Below are 12,807 nucleotides of genomic sequence, written 5' to 3' on the forward strand. Positions count from 1 at the left end.
TGAAAGAGCTATGACTGAAGTCTGTCACTAAAGGGGAACCGATTCAGACAGAATGGCATAATTTACCATTTTATTAGGAACACCTGCCTCTTGATTGCTGATTGGCTACAGAGTGGATAAGTGGAAAGGAAAGGAGCCTATGTTCAGCTAGGAACAATAGGGGGCAGTGCACAAGCCTACAGAGCAAGCTTGGAAGTTTATTAACAAGTGCATCTAACAAACTGAATAAAGATGGATGAGGCCAACATATCTGGATTGCCCCCTTGTGGCTGGCTGCAGTAATGGCCGTTAACCCCACCTCCATGTTAACAGATGGGACACAGACCAGCTAATTATTAAAAATATTAGCCTTATTATTCTTATACTGTGTAGGTACTGTGAGGTATTTTGTCCTCACTTTTGTTCAATTTATCTCACATCTACAATGTCATAAAATGTATGTTTTTATTTCAAGAAAGTAAAACATTTCTCATTAAGTTAAATGAGAAAAAAAGTTAATATTATAATAATTATGGCCTTCAGCTCAAAAGAAGGAATTTGAGTAATTATTCAAGCTGTATAAATAGTTGTTGATGAAGATTCTCAGTCATCCAGGTCATAATACGTAGAGAAGAATGAAGCAAGGCGTCTGGACTTGTAGAGTTTTCTTGAAAACGTTTCGTTCCTCCAAGCAGCTTCATCAGTTCTAACTGTTTGGGAAACATGGTTTATATGTGGTTGCAGACCTCAGTGGGTGGGTCTGGGTAAAACTTACTAACAATAGCACTAAAGTTCCATCCTAATTTCCATAATTTACTGTGATGTTCTGGCTGACTGGGCCAGGTGTGTCTAACGACTGGCTAACGACTATGAAACTGCCGGAGGGGGACTGGTTGACAGCCCTTTGTTCTTACTGTGAGTATGTGCAAACTTCCTGGGAATGGATGGAATCACTGCATTGTATGTGGTGGAAAGATGATGTCTGAGGCCACCACCTCTGTTAAGGGAAGGTTTTTCCAGCTTAACATAGATGGCTTCCTTGACTCCTCTTTCAAACCACCTTTCCTCCCTGTCTAAAATGTAAACATTGTTGTCCTCAAAGGAGTGTCCTTTGTCTTTAAGGTGGAGGTGAACAGCTGAGTCTTGTCCTGAGGAGGTGGCTCTCCTGTGCTTAACTATTCTTCTGTGGAGTGGTGTTTTAGTGTCTCCAATGTACAGATTTGAGCATTCCTTACTGCACTGGACTGCATTGCTGTGTTTCTCCCTTTGAGTCTTATCCTCATCCAGTCTCTGTCTCAGTGTTGTCATAGGTTTGAAATGGACCGGGATGTCGTGGTTGTTGAAGATCCTACGGAGTTTCTCTGATACTCCTGACACATATGGAATGGAGATGTTATTTCTCCATCGGTTATTGTCCTTGTTCTTGTTGTTAGTAAGTCTTGTTTTTGTGGCTTTGATGAGTGCCCACTTGGGGTAGCCACAAGTTTGCAGGGCCTTCCTGATGTGGTGTTGCTCCTTCTTCTTCCCCTCTGAGCTGGTGGGTACAGTTTGTGCTCTGTGCCGCAGGGTCCTGATGACTCCCAGTTTGTGTTCCAGTGGGTGGTGTGAATCAAACGGCAGGTACTGGTCCGTGTGTGTGGGTTTCCTGTACACTTCCACGTTGAGGCTCCTGTCCTCCTCAATGGGGCCCCTCCTCAATAAAACATCTTCAAGAAAACTCCAGACGCCTTGCTTAAATCTTCTCTATGTATAAATAGTTAATAACCAGTTGTATACTGTATGTAATGACAAAGAGACAGAGGAGGTTTGAGCAGGTTTTAATAAATCTCTATGTATTGCTTCATTGCTAGGCGGCAGCTCAAAGCAATGCTAAACTTCGAGTGTACAACTTTACTCTCTAGCACATAACTCAGATGATAACAATGATCTGAGCTCTGTATTGTAGAAATGTCACTTACATTTATTTTTTTTCCAAACACTCTAAATTTTCAGGAGTAAAACATTAGCATGAGTTTTTTTATGGCCCATCTCTCACTGGGTCTTATGATGAGCATGTCGTGTCTTACAGCAGGACTATGGAATGGTTTAAATGTCTGGGGTTAAACTGTGTAAAAGCATGACTTAGTGTGGGACTGCGAAGGGGGAGCATTCTTTTCTTCTTCTTTTATTTTTGTTTGGATTTCAGGTGTTTTCCAGAATGTTCTCAGGTCAGCAGACACTTTGCAGGTTCAGGTGGAAATCCAGCTGAGAGTTTATTTGACCACGCTGGAGAAGAAACAGAAAGATCAGAATTTACAAGCAAAGCTCCTCATTCCAACGCTTATACTAATATAATGTGCAAATAGTCCCAATCTAAAAGGAGCTACCTGTTTTCCTGCTGATGATGCCTAATGCTAAGCTAAGCTAACTGACTGCTGGAAATAACTTCATGTGTGGTGTCATTCTGCTTATGTAACTTCAAAGATTACGCTCCCTTTCAAACATTAGTCATTTATGCTACATATTAGCATTTCATACACACACAGTTGTACATTTGATTATATTACACCTTCTCTTGACGAAATATTTGTATTATTGATCCTAAAGGAGTCCTTGGTTTCTGTCCTGTTAGACACTCACACACTGGTTTCCTTGTAGCGGTCCAGAGCCTTCTGAGCTACCACCTCAGAGAACTTGGGGTCGGTCCAGGGGAGGTCACCTGACACAGTGAAGTTTATGGGTGGAGAGTCAAAGAGCTGCACGGACACACTGGTATCACCGCGTTGGTTTGTATCCTCTGAATCCTCCTTAGGCTCCCCACAGTTCACCTGCACAAAAGGCAAGTTTCAGTAATCTGGTTAATCTGGACCTAAAACTATGATGATTGATTAGTTGATCAAGAGAAAAATGAGTCCAATGGTACCGTGTGGATGTGGAAGAAATCGTCATTAGTGTTGTTTGCCAGAGATGACACCCAGCCAAACTGGCGGTTGAGCAGGTCCAGGATGGAAGAGGTGTTCATCATCTCCTCCTCAAACCTCTTCAGGAGGCTGTCGTAGTGCTGGGTGAAGCGCTCGGCCAGCTTCAGGGCCTCCTCCAGCTCCTTCTTCATCGGGCCCTCCAGAGGATTCTTCCCAGAGCAGTCTGTGAAGTAGACGCCAACGACATCAGGCAGGTCCGAAAACACCCTGCTACAGAGTGCTAAATATGCCTATATCAGTTAGCTACATGCTAGTGCTAATCCAAATGTGGGCAAAGAGGTGGAGCTGAGTTGGGCCACCTATGCATATGTTATCTCTTTATTTAGCAGGCTATTTATTTCTGCTCACGTTAGGAATCACCCTCTAGTGGTCATTGAAGGAAATGCAGGCTTTGAACACATTTAAAAGTAATATCTCAAATTTTCATTTAAGTGATATTTGGTGTAATAATGTTGGTAACATTCACCACACACGTAACCATAATAGCACCTTTTCTTTTTAGTTTATATTACCATTATTTTTTTACAGTATTTCTTACCAATGTGCTGAATTTCTTTGCACTTCTCACACTCCTCACGGAACCTCAAGCAGCCGGCTGAGTTACGGCGAATCTCCCTGCAGGTCATTCTGCCATTACCAAAAGGCTTGGTGATGACCACGTCCTCATTCTCACTGCCTTCTATGTCCCAGCAACAAACATGCCACACAGCAGGGTTTAATATGGTTTTACAGCCATGTTTTAAAAATCAACAGTGACATATTTTATTTATTTTGTGAGTCTAATCTATGAATGCATCAGAAAACATACCCTCATTAGCGGTGTCCATGGAACCAAAGAAATCACTGCCTGTTCCCATCATGGAGGAGAAATAAGTGTGGAAACGGTCACCAAATATAGAAGGGATGCTCCTGGTGAAGCGACTGAAGGGTGACAGGAATTTAGGCATGAAGAACATCAGAGGCTGGTGGTGAGAGTGATCGGCCACCTTTAAAACAAAGATGACGTCATGAAGTGTGTGTCCCTGCGGTTCTTTCATTTCTCCATCAATCAGAAAGAAGAGCTTAGTGCATTTTAAAACAACACTTAAACACCCTCTAGGATTAAAACCAGCCTGCAAATATGAATCCTCTGTCATGTCACCCAAAGGTTTCCTTAGGGGAGGATTTAAGGTCCCCAGGGCCAGTCTCTGTGCCCACCGCTGCTCCTTCACATCGAGAGGAGTCAGCTGAGGTGGCTCAGGCATCTGTTTCAGATGTCCCCTGGACGCCACCCTGGGGAGGTGTTCAGGGCATGTCCCACCGCGAGGAGAGCCAGGACGTGGTGAAGAGACTATGTCTCTCGTCCGGCCTTGGAGCACCTTGGCAGTCCCCGGAAGAGCTGGAAGAAGTGTCCGGTGAGAGGGAAGTCCGGGCATCTCTGCTTAGACTGCTGCCCCTGCCTCTAGTGGCCATTAGAGGAACTGCAGTTGATTTATTTTCAGGTCTAGAACTTTCTGTTTGCCACGTACAGTGAAACTAAGTAGAACTGACCCAACATTTTAATATTGGATCTCAAGCACAATAAAACTACCTGAACACATGAAGGCTTAATATACTACTGACCCAATCAGGGTTCAGTTTATATAGTCTTGTGCATAGGGAGCAGTGTTACATGTTACCTTCACGCTGTCTATGAAGATGCTGTCCACTCCATCAGATATCTGTTTATACTTCTGCTCCAGGTCCTTGAACTCTCTGTTCTGACGTTGGCCTTGTTGCATCAGGCTGTCAATATTCTCCCCATTGATCCAGATTGAGAAGGGTGATGTTTTGTTCAGCACATCCTCCAGCTACAAACAAAAAAACTAGTTTCAACACAAGCCTCGAATGTCATGTCATTAATGTCATGTAGACTGAAGAGAGAGCAACTGGTGTCTGACCTGGCGTCCCACCATTCCCGATCCACTGCTGCAGGTTCGGGAGAAGTATTTAATGCAGGTGTTCTTCAGACAGGGCTTGCACTCCTCCCACAGCTCCCTCATGGTATCATTGCATACCTCCTCTGCCTCCTCCATCTTGGCTTCCATCTCTTTGGCAGTACGCATTGATTCCTACGTAGAAAAAAACCATACCCTTCTCACTTTGGCTGGTTCTTTGTAGCAGTGCTAAACATAGTGTGTCATTATCTACCTCCTTCTGATTCTTGGTTTTCTCCAGGTCGTCCAAAAACTTCTTGTGGTCTGCTGAAGATTTCTCCATCACGGTCTTCATCTCCTTCACCCCATTAATGGCGTTTTCAATCTGCTTGTCTAGATACCTCTCTCCCTGAAGTGAGATCTCTGTAAAACACACAAATTTTCTCACCTTAAGAGTAAATACGTGGGTAAATTAAGTAAACTATCCTTTTAAATTTAGCCTGCACACACTTACGACTGAGTTCTTCTTTAGTTGGCGGCAGGATGCAGTTGACTGAGGCCAGAAGAAGAGCCGCCATGGCTAAGGACTCCTTTGACCCCTTCCTCTTCATCATCATCATCATCATTAGCATCCTCTCTGACTCTCACGGGGACAGCAGCAGGCAATTAAAAAGATGGGAAAAACCTGCAACACAAAGCAGACAGAACACTATTCATCTGACTGTAATGTTGTCGTAATGACTCTCTGTCTCCACTAGAGGGCGTCATCATCTGTGGGGAAACCAGGCGAGGAGCTACGCAGCAGAAAAATGGCTCAGCATTTTTTCTCTTACACAGCGAAACATAAAAATAACTAATCAATGCTAATAAATAATTCAAAATGGATCATTTTGAGCTCATTAAAATGGGGAGGTTGTGGCCATTATGTCCTTTCTCCACTGTTTCCTTTCCTGAAAAGAACAGCAGGCCTGTTTACCCATCTTCCCTCTGACGTGTCCTTGGTCAGCTGCCTGTTTGTTCAACAATGACAGATTCAGCAGAGGGTGGCTGTGGCTTCTGATCCTCCTCCTCACACATAAACACAACATGGGCAGAGAGAAAGAGAGAGAGAGAAATACACCAGACAGACGGACCGAATGCCTATCCTTCATTGTGGGCCTAATCTGTTGATTATTTCTACAGCCACAATCCTCCATTCCCCTCAAAACAGGCAGGTAAATACTGAAATCTGTCAAGAAGAGAAGAGAAGTTGCTGAATCGCTGTGATTTTTTTTTATCTTTCTCAGGCTGACGTTTGCTCAGAGACTGTTCAGTTATGACAAGCCTGCCATCACATAACATCACTGCTGTACATAAGGAAACCATAATTTGCTCATAAAGGTCACTAAATGTGGAAAAAAATCTCTTTTAAATGGAAGTAAATTTGGCAGAGTTTAAACTTTTAGTGTACACATGTGTACCACCAAAATCTTTACAGGCTGTCTGATACATCCCACCTACTGACAGGCACCATGGTAACCAGACAATTAGTGTTAGTAACCTCAGTCCTCAGAATGTTTTTCCAGGCACAGATGTGCAACTTTCTTTTAACACGGAGGAGCTGATGGATTTGAATGAACACACAGCAGATGTTAAGTAAAGTAAAAGTAGATCTGTGCCAGTTACAGAAGCTGGCAGCAGGGATGTGTTTCCACTCATCAAGATGTTGGCTCTGTGCACAGCAGTGAGGCTCTTCCATACCACTGACGCATTTGTGCATCTGTCATGTTCAATGGCCTCTTTCGGTTTGTTCATAATACATAAAACAGAACATGTTTTACCTTAAGTTGCATCATGAGATTTTTTTTCCTATTCAGGCTTAGATTGATGGCTACACTGTACAGAATGTTCTTGTTACCTAATCTGTACAAAAGAGGAAAAAGCAAGGAGACTGTCCAGTCTTCTGCACTTACTTGCTCTTCCCATCATCAGCTACTGTTTCTATGGAAACCAGCAAAGTACAGCGTGCACAAAGAGTTGTCTTTCTAAATCTGTCAACTCAACACCGAAATATGTGCAATTTTTTTTACATGAATTCTAATGAAAACAAATTTGTCATGAACTCAGGCATGTTTTTAAACTGTGTCCACATCACAAATAAAAACAGTGAGGGTGAAACTTCGTACATAAAAAAAATGTTCCAAATCCAGCCGGACTCATTGCCCACCTGGGAGCAGCAACACATCCCACTTTCTCCTCCTCCACATGTGAGCTCATGTGTTGATGAGTTAAACACACAAGCACAATGAGGTCATTGTTCACATCATAACAAACCTCTTGCCTAATTACAGCATGCCAGGAGGTGAAAGGTGTTTTTTATATATACGTGCAGGGAAGGAGAGAACCAGAGCAGAGTAAGTAAGCCAGGACGGGCAGACAGAGGGAGGAAGAATGAGGAGAGAAAAATGCAGACAAAGCCAGAGAGAGAGAAAGCTAAACAAATAAAAAGTCATTTACAATGCTGAGAGGTCTGAGCTGCGTTATTTGCCCACAATAGCAGCCACAGGGATCCTGGTTACACAACTGAAAAGCCAACAGGCCTCTATGTGCCAGATGTTGCCTGCAAAGGCCTTCCAAAAAGTGTTTTCACTCATCTGACACTTCAGAGCTCCATACAATATGCTACATGCTACAATCGGTTAGTTGAATATGATTTTGGTTTTTTTTCTGCTCTTTGAGGTAATATTTTATTTGTTATTTTATCAAAACTGTTTTTTTTACATTATTTTAGTTTTTATTTTTGAGCATTATTTTTGTTAAATTAAAAAATAAATATGAAAGAAATATTTTAAATTGTGTTTTTTTTATAAATAAATACATAAATGTGTTTATTTAAATGTGTTGCTTTTTATGGACTACATCGTGACTATCTTCATAATAAAACAATCTAATATTAAGTTGCAGCCCTAATGGACAGTTCGTCCATACTTCATCTGTTTACGTTGTGCACAGCTTGTGAGATGTCATTTGTTATCTTACATCTGAGCTCCATCAACATATGAAAATACACGTAATAATACAAAATATCACGGCACCATCCCTTCATAACCTGGAATGGTTAACCAATCAGGAAAGAGCTCCATTCCACAAATGGGACGGCAGCTCATGTGTGTGTGTGTGTGTGTGTGTCCTCATTTCAGCATTATTTTAAGTGCTGGGTGATTTCTGCACCCAGAGGCTCAACCTTGGTGGAGGAATCAAGGTCAGGACTGCACTCAAAAATGTCAAAAATGTCACATACGTATCAGGAAGTGACTTCCTCTGTGCTGCCAGTATGAAGACAGAAACATTAAAGTAGATGGTCTAGATGTTTGTATTGCGTTGCTGTACTAAAGCGCAGCAACCACAGCAAGACGTCATGTTCGTCCTATAATCCAGTTGTTTTGACGCACAGATGGAGGTCACGCCCATGAGTAAGCGTCACAAACAGTTTTGCACCATTAAAAAAATAAACACAATTTAAAAGGAAACTTTTAATAAATAATATAGATGTTAGTTTTTATCCCAAAATGTTGCACCATTCGGTTCCAACTTTTCTCATAGTAAAAAAACAAAGCATCATACGTACATCATACATCAACAAAATAAAAGCCTCTCTCTGACTCACCTCTGTTTGTCTCCCGAGCGTCTGATGCGGCTCCTCTCTCGGTGCAGCCCGTATTTATAGCAGCGGATAACGGGGACGGTGCAGACATGTGATTCACGGCCCAAGCATGCTGCCTGCCGCTGCTGCATCCACGCTGTCAACGCGAACACAACATAACAGCGCGTTTCCGGTAATATGTTTCAAAATAAAAGCGAGAATAGGTTCCTCTTGCGTATAGAAATTTAAGTTATCGCCCATTAAAAGGCTTTACAGCTATTAAAGCTTGATCATTTTGGAAAGTGTTACATACTATCGCCATTTAGCTTAGCGTTATGCTAACTATTCACCACTTCCCTTAGAAGCCAAATCCCACCACACATTATCACTAATTGTTTTCAGGCTGATCAGTTTTTTCCACTTTATATTATTAAAGCTATATTAACTATTCTTATGGAGGCAGCAAATATTTTTTAACTATTTAAATAAAGTTCAAACTCTTATTTTGAAATATACCTGCACTCTCCTGACATTGTGGTGTTTAGATCTGTCTGACTTCACACTCACAAAGCCTGAGGACTTTTCCAGAAGTTTTAGTATGATTTATTGGCAGAGAACAAACGTCTGATTCATCCTGCTATATGACCCAACATGTAAAGTAGCTTTTAATCTGTATTATAAAATACAATTGATCACTATGACTGTGCGGCATGTTACATCAGTGAGTGAGCTGCAGGTAATGTATTCAATAATAGTACTTACTGTGGACAGGTGAACAAACATGCACCTCGATCATAGTGTTTAAAGGGATCAAGTGACAGGTCAATTTCACTGTGACATGTAATAATTTTCTGCAAAACTACTTTTATTAAATTTCTTCAGCCTGTGTTGGAGTGCAAAAATGCTGGCATGGGAGGCCACAGCTCACCTGGGCCTAAATTATTTAAGCTGCCAGGTGTTTACTCTCTCTCTGTTTCTGCCACAGGCATCAACCGTATCCTTAAATAATGAATGTTATTGTATTTACATAAACATGGACTCCTCCTTGTCAAATTATCTAAGCCAGTTTGTGACAGTTGGTATGTCATGCATACAGTCTGCGGACATATGAAGATATAAAATGTGTAAAACCATCAGTAAAATTTGTACATGCACATATAGTGCCACCATATTTAAGTCAAATATAAAACAGGTAGGTTTAAGCTGAGCTTTATGGAGGAGCCAAGGGTCTGGAATCATTTACACAGTAATTATTAGGATTTACATTTTATCTTTAAACAAAAAATTACATGCCATATATAGGTCTATGTATAATTTGTTATTGTATGCCGGTATGTTTTTGCTTCATTTGTTATATGGACCTTTTCTTATCTTGCATTTGAGTATGTCAGTACCTTTTCTGTCACGGCTGACCGGATTGTTACTGACGCTTCTCACATGTTAATTATCTGATACACAAAGTGAAGTGTTTTTTAATATAATTCTTAAGGGGAATAAATTGTCTAAAAGAGTCCAGTCACACAGCTAAACAACAGAGGTGCTTTGGAGAGAGTCCAAACAGCTCAGAGGTCACGAGACTGGCAGAAATTCAGCCTGCAGCAGTTTACTGTAAGTGTGAGGGTGTGAGGAGGCCTGTGGGAATTAGAAGGAGACAGGAACAAAAAAGGACATACATTTTACCTGTGCAGTAAGTGAGGAGACAGGAATGCAAGATGAACAATATTATTGATGAACTTTATTATTGCTGAAATGACCTTTAAAAAACAACATACATTTATGAGGACTGTGTCATCGCAGGGGATGGACTTTCCAGTAAGTCTCTCTCTCTCTCTCTCACACACACAAACACACACAGATTCTTTTGTGCTGTGTCAGCACCCTGCAGAGCTGTTTGCACTGTTAAAACCTGCCCTTATGTGTTCTGTTCCTGCTCATGTTTTCTTAGAATGGTCACATAATGAGGAACCCGTGGCCCATGAACATGCTGATAACACTGAGGAACCAGTAAATCATCTCACTTCTTTACAGTATTAACATTTAACCATTAAAATATTGCATTTCATTTTCTGAAATGTTGTGTTATTTACCCAGAATTCATAGCGTGGACTATACTGGAGGATGCAATAGATTGTACGCCACTATATATGAAAAAAGCCATGGTGATGATGATGTCATTATTTTTTTTAACTTGATTATGGGTGAAAAGGTAAAATAAGCATTATACTGAAATTTAAATGTAATTCATAGGCTGCAAATCACTTCCTTTGTTTTCAAGATTAAGATCAAGAGAGGTTTACTTGTCATTCACAACTCTGGTCATGGTACTGCAGTATAGGCACAATAATAAGTACAAAAACAACTACTGCTTGCCTGGATGCTGCAGCCTTCCTTCTGGTGGGGTGCCCTGTTCCTGCACCACCTGCTGAAGTGCCTGCTTCTCTGCCACCGAGCAGCTGCAGTTCCACACAGTGTGCTCTCCAGCACAGCCCTGTAAAAGGAGCTGAGTTTCATGCAAGTGCCTGGCTGATCCATCCGTGTAAAAGCCAGACGTACCACTAGAGGGCAGGAACTCCCTTCTTAAAAACTTTTCTTCTTCAGTGTTCTAAACAAAGCCAAATTCTTGCCTGTTTAACTGTTTCATATTTGATTTTTTTTTATTTCTACTAGATCAAGAAACCGGTGCAGTGTGAAAAAAAATGTACCCCTGAAAATCTGACTTTTTTCTGTCTTACACACCCCTGATTAAATGTCCGATTGATGTTTACACACCAACTGAAACACTGAATGACATGCCTAAAACAAGACATGTAAACAAAGTGAAATCATTAATATTCTCCGTCTGGTCTCATTGGATCCATCAACAATAATAACCACATCTGTCTGTGTACTCTGTCCTTGTGACCTCCACATGTTCTGATTTATGGGCTCCATTCAAAACAATACACACACTGCATGTGACATGATTAAACCTCTGCACTGTCTGGAGTTCACTTCATGTCACTTCATTAAATCAGGATGGATGCTGCTGCAGCAGAATAACATGCTGGCTGCCAGATGTCCTGCAGAATGTAGAGCTCTCTGAGCACGGTGTGCTGTTTATTCTTTATGCTGAACTCTTATATAACTCACTAAACACACTAAAAGATTCTCTAATATCAGGACATCGGGAAACACAGGGCTTCAGATAAAATGCCTGGACAACAAATGCACCATTTTGGTCCAAGGAATGTAGATTAGGATTATGCAAGAGCTCCAGCTGAATAAACAAACCTTTGCTAGTTTCTTATGTGACTCTTTTTATGTTCTCTCTTTATTGCTTATGATGTATGCAGGCATAACTTCTATTGTGAATAAGAGGTACAAATGTCATCCTTTTTGTTTCTATGGTTACCACTGTACAGAGCTTATGTACGGCAGCACACATGTGGAGTTGAGACTTTCTGACCTGGAGGTTTGTTGGCTTTGTTTTGCTCGGTGATGAGAGTTTACCAGCAGCAGATCCACTGTGACTAAGCCAGTTGTCAGTTGCGTGACCACTTAAAAACTTGTTTTTTCCTCTTCTTCATCTTTTTTTCTTTCTTTTCCTTTTTTGAAGATATGCAGATGCTTGTGTGTGTGTGAAAACTCTGAACCGAGTCTCTGCACTTTGAAACTGAAGTGACGACTTTCAGCCCACAAAGTGGGGAGCTGGCTCTGCTAGCTTCTGACACAAAACACAATTATCAGCAGGCTCAATTGGTCCCATTGGCGGTGCTGACAGGCCCCGGCTGACAGACCGCAGTGAACTTCAAACACTCAGATGATTCTGGGATCAATTTATGGGGAAATTGTGTTTCTGTTTGGATGGATGTGAGAGTGTGCTGGAATGTGCGCTGATTAAGAAAGTTTGGTGGCTTTGTGATCAAAGACCAACTGAGTGACATCGGTCATTTAAATCCTGTTATCCTAATTTTAACAGTGAGTGTCCATGACTGAAATACCGTGACTGGAGGAAATGAGGGGGGAAAAGTTTAATCTGTGGTATGTACAAGTCACTCCCAAAAGGGCAAAGTTAAGCCCTTCATTACTGATTCCATAGGATTTAATTAGTTGAGCTGCAGCAGGTGCTGCTGACCATCAGTCCTTGATGAGTTGATCATCAGCAGGTGTACAGACCTCTATAAAAACATGCTTTGCAGCATTCAGCTGTGTGTTAACAAGAGGGAAAGACATAAAGAATGGTGTTATAGAAGCAACTGTTGCTGCACATCAATCTAGAAAGACTTGTAAAACCATTTCAAACTATTTGAGTTCAATGTTCTACAGTGAGAAAAATTATTCACAAGTGGAACACATTCAAGACAACTGTCAA

General features: G+C 41.4%; 1 protein-coding gene across 3 annotated transcripts; it reads right to left on the reverse strand.

Annotated features, from left to right (window-relative positions):
• Positions 1-1,780: 1,780 nt before the first annotated feature.
• Positions 1,781-8,616, reverse strand: clu (clusterin). 3 transcript variants are annotated; one of them, XM_028398034.1, is made up of 10 exons: positions 8,481-8,616; positions 5,349-5,519; positions 5,109-5,257; positions 4,859-5,029; positions 4,598-4,768; positions 3,748-3,925; positions 3,478-3,615; positions 2,882-3,102; positions 2,599-2,786; positions 1,781-2,244 (listed from the first exon to the last, which is right to left on the reverse strand). In XM_028398034.1, exons 2-10 carry the CDS (start codon positions 5,464-5,466, stop codon positions 2,232-2,234), a joined length of 1,347 nt encoding a protein of 448 aa, XP_028253835.1. In that variant the 5' UTR covers positions 5,467-5,519; positions 8,481-8,616; the 3' UTR covers positions 1,781-2,231. The 3 variants fall into 3 exon arrangements, with proteins under 3 accessions (XP_028253835.1, XP_028253833.1, XP_028253834.1); XM_028398032.1 differs by having other exon boundaries at positions 3,478-3,618; XM_028398033.1 differs by lacking the exon at positions 8,481-8,616 and adding an exon at positions 5,811-5,911 and having other exon boundaries at positions 3,478-3,618.
• Between the last annotated feature and the right edge of the window lie 4,191 nt (positions 8,617-12,807).

This window comes from Parambassis ranga, chromosome 24 (genome assembly GCF_900634625.1).
Source record: "Parambassis ranga chromosome 24, fParRan2.1, whole genome shotgun sequence".
NCBI lineage: Eukaryota > Metazoa > Chordata > Actinopteri > Ambassidae > Parambassis > Parambassis ranga.

Coding starts and splice junctions, on each gene's coding strand:
- clu (XM_028398032.1), bottom strand. CDS start 5,466: ATGCTAATGATGATGATGATGATGAAGAGGAAGGGGTCAAAGGAGTCC. Junction 5,030..5,108: donor AAACCAAGAATCAGAAGGAG/GTAGATAATGAC, acceptor TTTTCTACGTAG/GAATCAATGCGTACTGCCAA. Junction 2,787..2,881: donor ATTTCTTCCACATCCACACG/GTACCATTGGAC, acceptor CCTTTTGTGCAG/GTGAACTGTGGGGAGCCTAA.